Below are 17,233 nucleotides of genomic sequence, written 5' to 3'. Positions count from 1 at the left end.
GCCATGTAGGCACACCTTTAGGATCTGACCCTGTTGTCCTTACAGGACAAATTTCCCATTCCCATGCAACACAAAATTCACTGCCAAACTGAAAGCTAGGCACATGTTCCCAGTGCCAGAGCAAAGGCAACATAGCTTGTCATGTTGTAATTGTATGAAGAAGATGGAGAGAGGGGAAAGAGAGGGAGATCAGAGAGGAACAACAAAGCAGTCAGGGGGCCGAAGGGGATGATTGATGAGGACAGATTAGAGGATCTAAATATACCCAGCTTGGCTAAGTGACAGCTGAGGAGGGAACCTGAGAACCCTCTCCGAACTCTTGAAGTGTGTAAACACGTTGTGGAATTAAGCTGAAAAATCTTCCCAAGACAAGTGAAAGAGGTTGAGGATTAAGATGCCCATGGGAAACGGGAGACACCCCAGACTTGGGATGTTGGCTGGATAATGAACTGAAGAACTCAATCTTTCATGGACCTCAAGGAAGCAAGCTGGAGTCCCTTACAGGATTTTCCATTTCTGTCCACCCCCACCTGCCCTGTGCTTCCCTGTCTTTCTATATAGCAGCACTGTGTAGATGAATTAACCATGTGAGGAAGGTAAAATGGCAGAAATTTGCAGCTCAGTGGTTTGCATCAGGGATTGGGCCACTAAAATTCTCCTTTGGGTAACAACCACTGAGACAGTGGTCCTGTTAAAGATGATGCTGCCTTAGTGAAGCAGCAGTGACTTCTCATTGGCCCCAGGATTTGCTTATTGCTGCCCCGGCGCTTCCTCTCAGCACATTCTCTGCCTTCCCCCACCCCTCCCAGAGGGCTGCCTGAGTAGGGGAAATGAAGCTGTTGGTGACTGTTTTCTTGGTGCTGAGCTTTTGTGAGCTGAGACAAGCAGAGGATGGAAAGAGCTCCTCTTCCAGCAGCCCCCTCCAGGACTCGCCCCCCGTCTCAGAAAAAGCCTTCTCTGCATCCTCCCCCCAGCTCAGCGCTGAGGAAACCTACTCTGCCCACATGCCTGAGCACCTCCTCTGCGATGCCTGTAAAGCAGTATCCTTCCAGGTGAGTTGCTTAGACTTTGCTTGATGGCCTTAGAGGACAGGGCAGGCATTGAAACCTGAAGCAAGACAGCAAGAGGGTTGTAGAAATGAGGGCACCTGTCCTGGTGCTGTGACCATATTTTTGGCTTACAATGCAGGGAATGTGGAGGCTCCAGGGTAGTTAGGCTGTAATGGCAGCGCATGACCAGAGGCAGTGGCTGAGCAGTTATATTGTCTCAGTGCAGCTCCAGAGGCTTACCTTGCTGCCCTGGTTGTTCATGAGGGCTTGGTCGTTTTGGCTGGAGGGTCGCAGGTGGGCAGATGTGATGCCAGCCGCATCGCTCCCTCATGTGCTGCTGGCTACAGAGACTCATGTGCCTTAGTCATACTGGCCCAAAGGCCCCCTAGACCTGTGGTTCTGATACATGGAGAGGCCATTATTTCATATTGCACACAGGTTAACTTTTCGGGTTGCTTTTTCAGGGCCATACAGCATGCATCACACTAGCCTTGCCTCTCAGCCAACACTATTGGACACATTTACTTAGCAAGAAACCCTATAACCAGGAGATGAAGCCCCTGGCTGGGCTGGCATCTTTTTACACTGTAATAGTGCTGTAATTGCAGCCAGAGTAAGGGAGAAAGGATGCAGGCTGACTATCTAATTGATCCCCCATGCTGTCCAGCTGTCCCTCTCCCAGCTGGTGGGGATTTCCGCCTCTTTAGTAAGGGTGTACGTGGCATCCTCTGCTCCCTTCCTCGCCTCCTGGGCAGAGGATCCATCTCAGGATAGGTCAGTGGAGGGACTGTGGAGGCCTCAAGCAGTGGATGGGGCCACATTGAGTGGCAGCTCCCCATCCAAGTTCCCCTGATGTCTGTTCCTGCCTCCAGGGAAAGTGCAGGGAAGACCCCAGACCCCATTCCCTCCTCCTGCTCCAGATCAAGGCTATCCTCTGCCCACAGCACAAGCACACTGGTCCAGTCAGGCGGGGGGGGGGCAAAAACCAAGGGCTTGGGCATGGCAGAAGAGAAGAGTATCAGAGATGGGCTCCATCAGGTGACTCCAAGAGGAGAACCAGGCACCCCAAACTTGGCAAAGTGGAAGGTGTCCTTCCTCACCCCTGAGCTGCATGTATAGGGAAGAGGTCAGCAGACACGAGGCAATAACTTTTCACTGTCACTGGCAGGAAGCAGGCATTTCATATGTCAGATCTAGGACCCATCCCTGTGACTGAATCTAGTAGCACTGGCCCCACTAGTGTTTGTCCCTTACTCTAGTGTGCTCTCCATATTTGATTGTGCTGGGAGTTGTGCTCTGACAACTGGGGGCAGTCACCAGTGCTGGGTGTGAACAGAAGCAAGCTGCACTAATTGTGTTTGAGTCACAGTGATAGATGGACAGCCCAGGGTGCAGGGCCCATCACGCTATCCCCCAAAATCTCTGTCCAGAGATTTGATGCAAGCAACTTTTAATGTGACACACTGAATGGCAGTCTCTGAATTTATGCTTTGAAATTGCAATTGAGGCATCAGTGCAAGCTATAACATATGTCTATAAACCCAACAATCCCCAGCTGGCTTTACTAGACTCCTTCTGTGGATCAGCAAGCTCCTGAAGATCTGATTTGGAAAGCCTGCCTTCCCCCAATTTAGTACCCCCTGTTATTTGTAAGCCCTGTTGATGTTCTTTAGAGTTATTTCTGCAGCCAGGGACTTTCCCACCCAAATGACAGAGGCCCTTCTTAGAAGAAATCTCACCCCCAATCACTTTCTTAACCTACAACCTTGCTTTGAAAAGTGGACCTATGGCATGCAGCTTTCTGACTCTGCAGACTGACACCTCCCAGGGTTCAGAACTGATTTTCTATCATCAGGTCATCAACCCTCACTCTGAGCAGGGTTGCAATGCCAGCATGTCATCTGTACTAGACCCTCTCTGAGCACCGGCTGCCGTTAGTGGAGTTGCCTGGAAATGAGCAATGGTAGGATACTTCAGGGAGGGAAAGGCCAGAGCAAATAATGCCTGATGGCCCATCCTTAACCCTTATATTGTGGGCCTCATCCAAAGCCCACTGAAGTCCAGGGGAAGCTTTCCAACCCTTGCAATAACATGGCACCTGCCATCCAGGGTCTCTGAGTGCTTTAGAAATCAAGCCCTGCCTTGCCCCTGACAGGCCTAGATGGGCCATGACTTCCTCTGCAGTCAAACAGATTGAGATCCATGAAGGTTAAGTGACTTGCATGATCTCAGCCCCTCAGTGGCAGAACTGCCCATGGGACAGCCACCTCCCGTGACCTGTTTTGAGCCTACTCACAACGTGGTGAGTAGGCTCCACGCTGAACCACCTTCCTCCAAGCTGATATCCTTTTACCATGTAGCGGGTGACCTCTGAGCAAACTTGTCTGCAATAAGGCTTCATCCCTCCCACTGGGAGCATGACACTGTCCCCCAGGGCAGCTAGCAGAGGAGGGGCTAGCTCCTAAAATGTTGCCAGGCCTGAAAAGTGCCAAGCTCAGCACCCCAAACCAGCAGCTGCAAACATAAATTGTCAGGAAATGCTGCCTTGCAAACCTGGCTCAGCCATGAATGTCTTCTCTCAGTCACTGGGAAAGAGCTGGGTGGGCCGTTAGCAGCTGGCTCCTGGCAGCCCCACAGCGGCATCTGTTTCCACACTGAAGGGTAAAAATGGATTTATGCAAATCACCCCAGGCGCAAAGCCTGCAGGTGCAGTGTGTCACAGGAGAAAAGCCATTGCAAAACATCCAGCCAGCTGCACTCAGTGCCCTGCACTGGGCCCATGGCAAGGTCTGCAGCACCACAGCTCCCAGTCTAGCAGTAGCGACATTGTCAAGGTCTGGCTGTGGCCTCTTCTGATTGTGGATTTGTCAGATCTGCAGAGATTACTGCCTCGGGTGACACTTTAACAGCATAGTCCCTGTGCCTAACCCCATGCAGGTGTGGATTTGGGGCTGCACAGATGGCTCTCAGGGCTCAAGTCTATAAGGGAAAGTCTGGTCAAATGCTGAGCAAGCTTTCTCCCCTTGCAGTGCCTGGCCTCCACTGCTGCACTTCAGCCCTGGCTGGAGGAACCATTGCTTGCAGTGATGGGGTGGGGGAGGGTGCCTTCTTCTGGTCCTAGTTTCTCTGACTGCCAAAAAGGGAGCCAAGTGGGGCTATAGAAGCCCCGAGTCACAGGGTAGGGTACTGGAGCCCGTGTCTGAGGCCTACCAACCTGATATCACATATGCCACCAAACAACCAGCAAAGACTAGGAGCTCATGATTGGCTGCTTCTGGCCATATGGAAGTATTTAATGGCTGTGGTGCCATGCTACCTGGCATTACTGGGTTCCTGGTCACTTCCCTGCACTATAAGGTTTGCAATGATCAGGGTGTGGGCTAATCCCTTGTAGGCAAACTCCCTGACTCTGCTTCTCTTTCTAGCAACCCAGGAAAGCAGCATGTGTGTGTGTCTGGAGGGGGGTGGTGCACACATATGCACATGTATGCATACAGGTAGGGGCAACTGTTTCCCTCTCTACCCTTTGGACTAGGTTTTTCGACAGGCTCAGCCTGCTGGAGGCATGTGGTGCTGAGCTCTTAAAAATCAGGGCCTTATTTAGCGCCTAAGAGAGAGGAGAGTGCTAGGAATGCTGGTGCTGGCTGTGGCTCTGAGCCCTTGCAAAACCAGCCCTTAAGCCTGGCAGAACAACTCAGGGCTCACAAAAGTGTAGGACAGAGGAGGTTCCCCAGGTTGCCCCAACAGGCAGGAGCGGTCACCCCCCTTCCATCTCCTTCACAGCTCTCTCTCTTCTCTGTGGTTTCCTTCCCATCCCCACCTGCTCTCTCCTGACTCCTCCTCTGCCATTCGTAAGGACCAGCACCTGTGTGTCATTTTCTGTTAGCCCCAGCCACAAGTCCCAACATTCGCTAACAGGTAGCCTGCAAATGCCACCAACTCATGGCCTGAAGCTGATATGCAAAGGTGGGGGGGGGGAACGACACACAAAGTTATTTTAGCTCTGGGTCTGAAAGAAGGAAACTCCCAGGGTGCGTTCTAGCAGTACGTAGCAAACTGGCTCTCACCCATGCTCGGCTGAACATGCCAGGGCACCCTGGGTGCTGGAACATACACACTGCGCCCACCAGCAGGGCAGGCAAAGCAGAAGCTGTACAGCAGGCAAGGGACCTACCTTACCCAACAACAAGGCGGCAGCCTGAGCATACCACCTCCCCCTGTCCCCCGCTTCTACCCCACACTACCCACAGGTTGCTTTGGAGCTGAGGCCTTCCCGTGCCCTTGTCTTGCAAATTATTTAGAGAGAAAAATTACCCCCCTCATTCAATTCCTGCTCTCCAGCCAGTTCAGCTCCTCCAGTCAAGCCAGGCTCTCACCTTCTCTGCTCTTACATCCTCCCAGTCTCAGGCAAAGGGAAAAGCCAAGAATGGGCAGGCCAGGCCAGGCCAGGCCATGAGCTGCCTGGATGGAACACCAAGCTGCAGCCTCAGGCCTGCACAGCACTAGACAGATCAGACCCTGCTGGCAGGAGGCTGAAGCTGAGCCCAGCCATTAAGGATCTGTTAGGTACAGCACAAGGAGGGGAAGAGCCAAGCAACCAAGAGTTGATGAGGGAGGATAATGTTGTTTCTCCCTCATACTTCCAGGCTGAACAATAGTGGCACATACCTCTGCTGCCCCTGTAATTACACCGCTAGTTGCAGCTGGGCATCTCTTGCATGGGGGTAGTATTTGTGGCCAATACTCCCCTGACACAGAGCAGCCCCCCGCAGTTCAGCAAGCTCATGTGTGTAAGAGCAGGCAAGCTGCACTGTCCAGTACTCATCATGCCTGCAAGAGATCTGCTTTAATCTGTGCCCCCTTCCAGAAGGCTGGGCATAGCAGTAATGGACCAAGACTCTCTGTCTGAGAAGCTCAGCCTTTAAAAGCACAGACCTTGATGCCGCTTTGACTTCTTTTCTAGGTACTCCTTGTAGCCTGGTTGAAACAGCATGTTAGCATCTGCTGACACTGGGTTTGCCCCCCAGAAGAAGGGAAGTATCATTCTGCAGATCAAGTAGTGAGGTCCAAAGTGACACAGGAGCTTATCCATGCTCACAGAAGCAGAACTAGTACAGCTGGAAACTGAAGCCAGGGATCTTGTGTGTGTGAGCTCAGTAAAGGTATGGCCACAGGTGCCGGCACAGGGAAATGCCACAGGAATGCCCCATGCCACATTATTCTCATGCAAGTCAAATACACTGACTTCTACCTGTGAGCACCAGCCAAATGGTTTAAAGAGGCACCATCAAGGAGAACTAGGCCCTGGGGAGGTAGTTTAAATATGTGGGGGCACATCTACACGTGCGCTTTAAAAATGGTGCAGTTATGCTAATACACAGTAAAGTAGGCTACTGTACATTAAGCATCACTTAAAAACTACATGCATCCATTATGCACTACATGCATTAAGGCAGCCTAATGCATATTTCTTTAGTATTTCAGGGCACTTTTACGTGTGCTCCAGGGGCAGGGGAATAGTGCTTTAATTAGAGCGGCTCCGAGAGCTGCTCTAATTAGAGCATCCCTGTGTCTTGTGTAGAAGAGTCCCTGCACTTAAAAATGGTTGTGGGGACACTTGAACTAGAGCTCATCAAACAAGCTTTAGTTCAAGTGGCCCTGCCACCCTTTCTAAGCACAGGTACACTGATACATGAAACACAGGAGGCTGCTGGACTACAGTAATTGTTATACTCCAGCAGACTCAATTAATTGAGTCTGCTACAGTGCGCTGGAATTCCAGCATGTCGGAGCAGACTCCACACGCATGAAAGGTGCCATCACATTGGAGGTACTGTGCATTAGAAAAAGTGCCTTAATGCATGTGTAAACATGCCCTGGGTGAAGTGCCCTTGCTAAATGCTGTGAGAGCCCCCTCAGGTTCAGCTATGAGACAGCTGGAAACGTGGGGAAGAAGAATTCACTTTCCAGGAAAGTTCTAGCAGAAAGACTATTGAGGGTCTAACCCCTTTGGAGCAGGGCTGAGCATCACAGCACCTGCCACAGCAGTGACATGGCAGGGATCAGGAGTTGCATGAACAGTGTTCCCAGCTGCTCTGATTCCACCTACATTTACCTTTCCTTTTCCTTCATTAAAGATGCAGCAATACCTAGAAAAAGCAGAATCCAAATGGTCATTGGCAAAGAAGCCTGGTGCCCTCCTGAGTGAGTCTGAATACGTGGATGCGCTGGAGAACAGCTGCTCGCAGAGCTGGGAAAAGTGAGTCAGCAGAAGCCTCTGTAGGTACTTGGTGTACGGTGTTCCAGCACTGCGTGTGTGGCAGGCTCGCCTAACGCCCCCCAGGAAAGGAATGGAAAAGTGCTTTGTGACACAGCAGAGCTAAACTCGGAGAGACCTACAAGCACTTCCACGAAGATACCTCCTCTGAGGGGCTGGATGGAAATAGAAAGGACAGCATGCTCCTGCTGGGGACAGGGGCTCAGTCCTTGCCAGATCAGATCCGAGTAACCCAGGAACAACCCATGTCCAATACAGAGCACTGATTAGCAGGAAGTGCTCTTTCCATTAGGGACTCTAATGCTCAAAGCCAAGGGGGATAAAGGGGAAGAGTGGCTGGGCACCCCTCTAAGACCCAGGGACCTCTCTTCATACAAGGCCATCATCCTGCCAGGCACCGAGTGCCCTCAACTCCCCTGGAAGTCACCAGGAGCCTGGGGTGAGGGGCATCACTCCATACATATTTGCAACTCCCTGAGCATTCCTGGCTTTTCTCAGTAAGAAGGTGGCAACAGCCTGGCAGTTGCCATGCAGCTGACTGGGCAGCCCAGCACCCTGGGCACTGGATCCAGGCAGCTAAGGATGCATGTTCTGGCTAGGATAGGACCCCTGGTGGTCTCTCAGTGTGGTGAACTGACAATGGTCTAGGCCTTTGGATGTTTCACCATGTTATCCTGGACCATCAAATTGGTGAGTTAGGCTCCTTCAGGGCTGCCCCACAGCCAGGCTTAAGAGACCCTGCTATGGCAGCTCCTCTAGGGTCTCTTCCACTTTCACTCCACAGAGACAACCTATAGACACTAGAAAGACTGGTGAGGCCTCACCTGGAGCAGTGTGTCCAGTTCTGGGCACTGCACTTCAGGAAAGATGTGGATAAATGGGAAAGAGTCCAGAGAAGAACAATAAAAATTATCAGAGGTCTAATAAGCATGACTTATGAGGAAAGTCATAGGATTATTTAGTCTGAAGAAAAGATGACTGGTGGGGGATTTAATAACAGTTCAACTACCTAAAGGGTGATTGTAGAGAGAATGATGAAATAGACTATTCTTTGTGGCCCCAAGAGAGAGGACAGGGAGCAATGGTCTTACCTGCAACAAGGGAAATTTAGGTTGGCTGTTAGGAAGAGCTTCCTCACTATGCCAGTGGTTAGGCAGTAGAGCAGACTGCTCAGAGAGGTTTGTACAGTCTTCATTCTTGGAAGTTTTTCAGAGCAGACTTCTCTGGAATGATTTAGCCAGGGATGATCCTGCCTCCCAGAGGTCCCTTCTGGCCCTGTTTCTCTATGATGCTCTGATTGTCCGAGGGTTGAGTGCTTTTGCTGCTGCACTGAGAGAACCCCTGTCAGGGTTCACAAGGGCATCAGACCTAGGGGTGGAGGCAGGAGTGAGGACCAGTCGGGGCTGCAGGGGTGAACTGTATGTTGGAAGCAACCGAGGACAACTCCAAGTTCCAAACCAAGGGGCAGGATCCAAAGCCAAGAGTCTGAAAACAAGCCAAAGGACTAACCAGAATCAGGGGGTCATATAACAAGCTGAGGGGCTGGACTCTGGTTAAGTCATTACAGTCTGCAGCTTTGGCCTCAAAGGCAGTGCATCCTTCAAGCTGCTACTCTCCCTGCTTTAGCTCCTGATCCTCCATGGCAAGGGGGAGCAAAGGGGGGGTTAATTTGCTGTCATTTTTTATCTGAACGGCCTGATGCTCCTCTCCATCACAGCACATAAACAGCCCCTGGCGTAGGAGACTGGTGCCTCCTGAGTCAGGGGGGCACTTGACACCCTAGTAGCCAGTCAGTGACCGGGGGCGGGGCGGGGGGCACAGCTGATCACGCTGACCCAGAAGTGCCAGTGGCAAGCCTGGAAGTACAGTGGCATTTCTCCTGGCACCCCCACTCCCCGGCTGGCGCTCTTGGGGGACATCAGTGCTCCGGCCTGCCCCCCCACCCATTGCCTAAGCGGGGAACGCTGGCTGTCAGGGGGTGCACAAGAGGCCCCCTGGTTTCTTGAGAAAGCTTTGTAACAGCTATGAGGCTCTATAGCAGATGGAAGCTACCAGGCACTTACTGCTCCTGTTCCCAGCTGGCCATTCACATTGCCCCATTCCCCCTTGTAGTGCCACCTCCAAGCAGGTCAAGTGACACAATGCCCACGCTATGCCCCTTATGGTTGATATTCATGGGTTCATCTTGGAGCCAGGCCACCAAACTGCACCTTTGAACTTCTCCCTCATGGCCTACATGTGAGCATCTGCCCTTCACACTCTCCATGGAGCAGCAGTGGGAGATGTTTGAGGAAACAGAGCTTAGATATCCACTGACACTGCTCTCATTTCCCTATATGAGTACACTTCACAATCTTCAATGTATTTCTCCTCACAGCATTCAAGCACCCTGTGAGATAGGAAAGGGCTATATTCCCCATTTTACATACAGGGAAAGGGGCCCCGAGAGACTGACTTGCCAGGATGACCCATGAAGCAACAGACCAGAGAACTGAACCTGGGTTACTTTAGTCTCAGGGCTGTACCCTACCCCTCTGCACCCTTCTGCAATGCAGTCAAAGCTCTTTTGAGGATCCTGAAATGGGGACAACCAGACAAGCTGAGTTTCATCTTCCAGCTCAAGATCAGTCCCTTATGGCCCATTACATGGGCAGAGGGATCTTCTAGTGACTTCTCTGACCAATTAAATCCCCTGTAGTATCCAGGCATGGATTATACAGCACAAGGCATTTGTCCAGCAGGCTGTGTGTTTCCAGCATGGACTGGGCCATAGTCCAGTAAAGGACCTATGTGATGTCTGAAAGCTGCACATCTTGCGTGCATCCGATTATAGTTGGATCCAATTACAGCCTCTAAATCCCTCTTGTATTACTTGCGAACGATAGAACGAGGCCTCCAGCCTCGGCTGAGGCGTCCCATGCTGAGTGACTCAGCAAAAGGCTGCTCGCCGTCTGGGTCCTGGTGAAGCCCAGCTGTCAGAACAGAGTTGGGAGTTTGGGACACGCAAAACTACTGCAGACAGGACAGGGCTCATCCAGCGCAGGACTCCTGGGCTCTGCCTGCCTCCTGCACGGTCATGCAACATGAAGACCATGCAAGGAGCTCTCCCTTCTCACATCCTTGGATAGGGCAAGCCCAGAAACCCACGGAGCTTCACACTCCCAGCTCCCCACTCTCTCCCCTGCAAACATGAGGTGTCCCAAAGTGTGGGGAAGAGAAGGCTGTTCTCCTGTCCTGGCCTCTCTGAGCCCCCTCTAGCTTTTACAAAGGTGCTGAGACCTGCAAGTGACACTCAGCCCTACACTGCCTTGCATCCTGGAGGCATTTGGTGGTGGTTTAGAGTTGTTATGGGGGCAGGGCCCAGCTTTGGAGAGGAGCATTTCCATGACTTTGCAAGGCTCTGACCCAGCTTAGAGTCTAACTGAGGCAAAGAGCTCAGGCTCAAGCCAAATAATGGAAGGTGTTTAATTTAGCACGGACTGATCCCCAGGGGAAAGTGTCGCTTAACAGCAGGGACACAAACAGGAGGGTTAATGCATTCCTGTCCCACAAGTAACTGGAGGAAAGGCCTCAGCTGCCCTGCCTTTGCCAGCCCCAGCCACCAGCTGCTTGGCCTCACACCCCCTTCCCCAGGGATCTGAGAAATGAAGCAGAGCAGCTGCTTCCAGGAAACCTCTTAAAGCCCCAGTGTGTCCTCTCCCCGCCCAATTTGTGTTGCTGTCCCTCTAACTGTATCCTGCTCACTTTTGTCTCTCTGCAGCTATGGGGTGAAAGAAGTGAATGGGGTGAAGCGCTTTGCAGGGCCCGGATTGAAAAGCCAGGAGAGCATAAGTGTAATGATGATGGGGGGACCCTGGCCTGCAAGGTAAGCTGGGGCTCAGGCAAAGCACAGTGTGTGGGTGCGTGGGTACTGTGGGCTGTTAGGAGGGGGGCAGGGATGGGCTTAGGGGAGGGGAAGACTCAGCGGCCCCAGGCAGCTGTGCAACACCCAGTGCAGTTGCCGGCAGGGGACGACCTGCTATAGATCAGTGATCCTCCTACACACGCCGCCAGTGGCAAACAACATGCTGATGGCAAAGGAAATAGAGATGGGACCTGCCCAGTCCAGGCTCTTACCCCCAGCAGGGAACCACCTTCACCAGCCCCATTTCCTGCTCAGCAGCAGCTCACTCCAATTCCCACCTGGCTTGCTAACTCCCAACCCCTGCTGCCCAGTGTTACCACATATAATATAATTTTAGGGTATCAGCTTAGGGTATCATCTTTATTATTTACACTGTGTAACTTGGTCCCCAAAGAGTCAAAAATCTTGAGTCAAACCCCCCAAAACACATTGTGGTCTGCCTCTCGATTGCTGAACCCCCCCGCGCCTCTGTGTACGTGTGTGTATGCACATATAGACACAGATAACGTAGAGAGTGAGAACATGTGGCCCCTACATCAACCTTTCGACTACGTGTCCCACTGCACAGCAATTCATCCTGCAGCCCCAATCCCCAATGAGCTCCCATGCCCAGTCTTCCACCTAGTTCCTCACACATTCGCCCATTCTCCTAGCCCCTGCTCCCCACTGCCCCTGCCTCCTTTGGTTTCAGGGGTTCCTCCCTCTTTCCGCCTTTCCCAGGCTGACTGTTGAACGGAGAGAGAGCAGGGAGGAGCAAGGCCCCTTTTCCGTTGCTCCCAGGTGTGGAGGCTGGAGCAGAGTTGCCCTGAGCTGGGTGGCTGGGCTTTTTCTGCTCTTATCTCTCCTTTTTTGCCCCTGTGAGAGCAGTGTCTGCTTCTGAAGGGAGGTGGAAGATCTCTGCCTGCTCCTGAAGTAACTCCGATTATCTGCTCTTCCCCAGGAGGTAGCAGAATAGGGCAGGCAGGCAGTCATGGAGCAGGTTTCCCATGGGCAGGGCTGAGATTTGCAAGAGTTAGGAGCTTCTTGTATCATGGCAAAACTGGCTCTAGCCTGGCAAAAAGCCCAACTTGTAAAGAAAACCTGAGGCTTGGCAACCTGGCTGGAGACACCAGGTTTTAAGGAGAGGTGATCCCAGTCTGTGCCTAGGAAACCCCCTCTTACAGGAACCAGCTCCACCCCAGGAACTGCAGCTAATTGGAGAGTAATCTCTCTTGCTGCTTGCAACAGCATCCCACAAGGAAACTACATCACAGAGCTAACACACCACAGCATTTTTTCACATCCTGCACACAGCTCACGCATGAAGGAAGACCCTTGCAAGACTTTGCAATGGTGGACCAGGCAAGGTTGGGAGTTGGGGTGACTGCTCTTGTGATAACATGAATGCCTGGCTCTATCTCTCTCACTGCTACAGGTTACACAAAATGTGCCATAGCTACCTCGGTGAGTCAGGGGAAGAGCAGATCTATGAGGAGTACAGACGCAGGCCAGGTGGCTTGGAAGAGTTCCTGTGCTATGGGGCTAAGAAAGCCTGCACAAGATTCACCCACACCAAAGACAGGAGCAAAGTAAAGTCTCTGCAAAGTGAGCTGTAGCTCTGCACCCTCTGGACCAAGATCTGGCACAAAATATAATCTAGGAACATTCTGTTCCAGCCTGGCAACTGCTGAAAGGGCCCCTGCCAAGGCAGACAAGCCAGCAAATGTGACCAGTGTGCTTTTGGGGACTTTCCCCAAGGAAACAATTGCTTCTGTGCTCTCTTAATTAAATGGCAATCCTTAAAAAAAGCCCAAAGCCACTACCCCAACAGGGCTCACAGCAACCCTATAGAAACAAACCAGCCTATACATCCAGGAGACCCTATAATAATAATTAATCCCAGTCCAATTTATGAGAAACTCTGAAATAAACTAATAGATAAAGTTCATCACCTGTGGGCAGCTGGGTAAAACCACATGACTTAGGAATCTAGTGATGGCGGGGGGACACACAGGACAGGACAGGACAGATCTTTCACTGATATAAATGGTCGTAGCTCTGCTGAAGTCAGCTGAAGATGGATTGCATTCATGAAGCTGGGACAAGCTGTATCAGCTGAGGATCGGACACATAGCACCTTGGTTGTACTGGGTGTCTTGAAAGAGTTGCCAGCCAGATTTTCAGGGTGCTAAGTATCTACAGCTCCCCTTGACTTCATCCCCCCATCACATTGTCATCCTGGTTTTAGATCAGGGATCCTGGTTTTCCCTGATATAAAATCACAAATTCTCTGCTAAAAAAAAAATCATAAATTCTCTAATAAAAGCCATAAAATCTGTTATTAAAATTAAAGGCTCCCCACACACACCCCCTCCTTTGCTCGTGCCTCTCACTCCCTGCTACAGCCCCCACAGCCTTGCTGGTGCCCCTTACCCCCACTCACAGCTCCTGCTCCCCCAGCCCTGCCAGAGGAAGCCCCCCAGGGTTCACAACCCCCGGCTCCCACTCCTCCCTGCTGCTTTCTGCAGGCTGGATGGAGGGCACTGGCTCCCCACCACCACATGCACTCCCAGGGAGCAGGGGAGACCCGCACCTCCCAGATCTGTATGTAGGGCAGGCACAGGTTGTGGGCTCGGGCTGCCACTGTGCTTCTTTCCCCAGGGGCCTTCTCAGCCCAGCAGGCACGACCTGGCTGGCAGGGCACAGCGGGGCCATGTGAGGATCTCCTCACCACTGTGAGCTCCACGCTGCCCTAGCAATGTGGCCCCTGTGCGTGCCACTGCTTTGAGGGGTGCAAGCCTGCACTGCTGCCCTCACTGCAGCCCCATGAGCAGGAGGCGCATCTCCAGGGCAGCGCGGAGCTCACAGTGGTGAGGAGATCCTCGCACAGCCCCACTGTGCCCTGCTGCACCGGGGAAAGACATGGAGTGCCTGCACAGCTGGAGGCACATAGACACAGGGTGGCATGTATTGGCCCAAGCGGGCTCTGTGCTTCCCTGTGTGCCACCCCTAAGGGTGAATAGCATGCTGCTTCATGTCCATGTGCCACCAGGTGGGTGGGCACTCCATGTCTTTCCCCAACACTTCCCCGCCCCCTCAGCCAGCTTCCCACAGGAGTGCCCACCCAGCTGGCAGCATGTGCACCTGGAGCAGCATGCTCTGGCCCTTCAGGAAAGCTGCACAGGGAAACGCGAAGCCCACTTGAGCTGATAGCACGCCGCTCCTGGTCCATGTACCCCGGTGGGCACTCTATGTGGGGCTTTCCCCAACACCTCTCTACTCCCTCAGCCCCACACCTATGCACTGCCCCCCACATGCCTGCTGGCTCTTCCCTCAGCTCTGGCAGTCACCCATACCCACACCTGCAACCCAGAGCCCCCCCCAGCTCTGCCAGTGCCCCCCAGCCATGACCCACAACCCCCCAGCCCTGCTAGAGGGGAAGCGTAGCCCCCTGCAGGCCCCACATACCTTAGGCTCCAGGAATGAACAGTGAGCCTGAGCCAAGCCTTGGGTAACTAAGAGCCTCAGGCCTTGCCCTCTCCCCCTCTCCCTCCTCCTCGGGACAGGGTTAGGGGTTTCCTGGCCTCTTTGCAAGAAGCTCTTGCAGGCTGGAACTCTGCCCCCTGCAGAGCTTTTTGCAAAAGTTGGAAATCTGAGGATATCTCTGCTGAAAGGGAAAATCTGATAAAGTCAGAAAATCCATAGTTTTCTCTGTTTTTCCATGGGAAATGGAAAACCCGGATCCCTGGTCATGGGACATATCTAGATTGGCTGTTGATTTGATCAGGATTCTACCCCTGTATCATATAATGAATCCATTTTGCCACAAATGTCGGGTAAATCAGTAGCCCATCAATTTTCTTTCCTTGAGTCTTGCATGTTCCCATTATTCCCAGAGGAAATTTTGATGAATGTTGAACACACAGAGCACATGCTGCAAATATATTTTCCAGGTGGCTTGAAAAATGTCTTCCCAAGCTGCTCTCCTCTTCCCCCCAAGAGCCAGTTCAGTATTACAATGCTTCCCACATCAGGCTAACTTGAATATCAGGATATTTGTGTCTTAAGTCTGTACTGAAACTTCTAGCCTTTGCTTAGATGCAAGGGGTTTTATTGCATCTAGGGGCATGGTCCTGCTGTTTCCCCCTGGTTACATCCTGTTATTTTCTACCTAAGTTGAAGCTTCCTGTGCTTTGCTCAGCATCTCTGAGCTCAACAGCGGATCCCACCAACCTGCTTCCCCAGTTCCTAGGGGTGCTTTGATTATTTTCTCCCTAACAGTGTCCTGCACAGAGGGCAATTTTTGGCACCATGAACCATCCCTTTATTGCTATTTATTGCCTGCCTTCTACTGTGTAGCATAGTCCTGCTGTCTGAAGAGGGCCTTCTGTATTCAATAAGTTGCTCTAATCCTGCTTTAGAACCTGTTCTCATCACTAATTTCTCCCCAGCAGAACTTGTAGGCCTGAATGTGACTGCTGGTTGAATGGCATGAAAACCTGGGCCAGATCCAGGCATCTCTTGGCCTCTCTAGGCACCATATCCATCATCAAGGTGCTTCTGACACTTTCAAGCCCATAATTCTGCTGCCTCCTAGTCTTGTGGGTTCCTGAGTTCCCTAGGTGCCCAAGTTTCTGCCAGCTGCTATTAGCAGAGCCACTCACACACTTGTCTGCCCCTGCAGCTGATACTTGAGTCAAAGCCCTGGAGGCTCCAGTGCAGGATCCTCAAACAAGGGAAGGGAATCCTGTGTCACCAGCAAGGCTTGATCCATCCATGTGCTCAGAGCACACCTCACACCTGATGCCTGCCAGCTCTACAGGACCCGGTAGAGGGAAGGGCCTATCACTGACCCATCAGCGTAGTGTACCAGGTCAGCCACATGACACTCACTGCAGCTTGTGGAGACATACCTCAATCAACTGGAAGCGAGCTGGCTGATGTATGCAGCCCAGCCCATGTTGTCTGCCTAATGCAGTTGTGAGCAGGTATTTCAGCTGGAGAGCTGCTGAATGAGTTTTGGTGAGCTATCCAGGACCACATGGGTAGCCCCACCCCCTGACAGTTGCCCCACCCCTAGTCACCAATTGGGACCAGAAGTCCTGCCCCCTAACCCCTGACTTTTGCCACCAGAAGTCCCTCCTCTTGCCCCCAACAAATATTCCTTTTGGGAGGGAACGGTTGCCATCTTAAAACAAGGAAAAAAACCCCCAAATCATACACTAAAAGTCAAAAACTTACTATAACACATCTGAATTTTATTACAAAAAATATTTGTCATGATTTGTGTTTGTGTACTGTATATAGAAGTGATTGCATCACAACTAAAAAATAAAGTCTTCTGTATATCGTGTGTGCATATGGTGGGGTGTAGGGGTGTGTGGCTGTGTGTGGGGGAGAATAGAATAGTATGTTGGGGTTTGTGTGTAGGACAGTGGAGGGTGTGGAGACTTCACACACACTCCCCCAATGGCATGCAGCCTCCACTGCTGACAGTAGGCGGGAGCGCTCAGGGCGCTTGTGCCAGTCACAGGCACTGGTGCCTGGCAGGACACAGCTCCGGCCAGTGCTGCACGCGGGGGCAAGGAGCACAGCCTGCCTTGCTGCCTTTACCGTGGGGGCTCTGCACAGCACGCCAACAGCCCCTGTACTCGCATGGGAGAAGCTCCACGCTAGAGCTAGCTGCCTTCCCTGCTCCTTGCTGCTCAGGTTCCCCATAGAGACTGAGGACCTGCACAGCAGGAGGTGGGGAAGGCAGCTGGCTCCAGCACAGGGCTTCCCCCAGTGCAAGTGCAGGAGCTGCAGGTGTGCTGCAGAGAGCCCCCACAACAGAGGTGGGCTGGGCAGGCTGCGCTCCTCGCACCCATCCATGCACAGTGCTGGCTGGAACTGCACCCCCCCTGGGAACCAGCACACGTGCCAGGCACGAGTGCTCTGAGCGCCCTGCCTGCTGCTGGCATGGGGGAGTGGGTGGGAGGGTCCCCACATGCCCCATCCTCCCTTACACCCACACCCTGCCCTGCC

The 17,233-nt window shown here is 52.4% G+C and overlaps 1 protein-coding gene across 1 annotated transcript; it reads left to right on the top strand.

Moving 5' to 3' along the window:
- Nucleotides 1-425: 425 nt before the first annotated feature.
- Nucleotides 426-13,887, top strand: MZB1 (marginal zone B and B1 cell specific protein). The gene is made up of 4 exons (XM_090064848.1): nucleotides 426-1,052; nucleotides 7,187-7,308; nucleotides 11,087-11,191; nucleotides 12,645-13,887. The coding sequence occupies exons 1-4, from the start codon at nucleotides 831-833 to the stop codon at nucleotides 12,823-12,825; spliced, it is 630 nt and encodes a 209-aa protein (XP_089920974.1). The 5' UTR covers nucleotides 426-830; the 3' UTR covers nucleotides 12,826-13,887.
- Nucleotides 13,888-17,233: the final 3,346 nt, after the last annotated feature.

Source organism: Crocodylus siamensis, chromosome 10, assembly GCF_052110815.1.
Source record: "Crocodylus siamensis isolate JL-2025a chromosome 10, ASM5211081v1, whole genome shotgun sequence".
NCBI lineage: Eukaryota > Metazoa > Chordata > Crocodylia > Crocodylidae > Crocodylus > Crocodylus siamensis.
Note: the sequence above shows the minus strand (reverse complement) of the source record. Positions and strands in the feature narration are given on the sequence as shown.

What these genes read in the sequence shown, in the direction of transcription:
- MZB1 (XM_090064848.1), top strand. Translation starts at nt 831, where the DNA reads ATGAAGCTGTTGGTGACTGTTTTCTTGGTGCTGAGCTTTTGTGAGCTG. An exon ending in GTAAAGCAGTATCCTTCCAG is followed by an intron (nt 1,053 to 7,186) that starts GTGAGTTGCTTA and finishes CCTTCATTAAAG; the next exon opens with ATGCAGCAATACCTAGAAAA. An exon ending in GGGGGACCCTGGCCTGCAAG is followed by an intron (nt 11,192 to 12,644) that starts GTAAGCTGGGGC and finishes TCACTGCTACAG; the next exon opens with GTTACACAAAATGTGCCATA.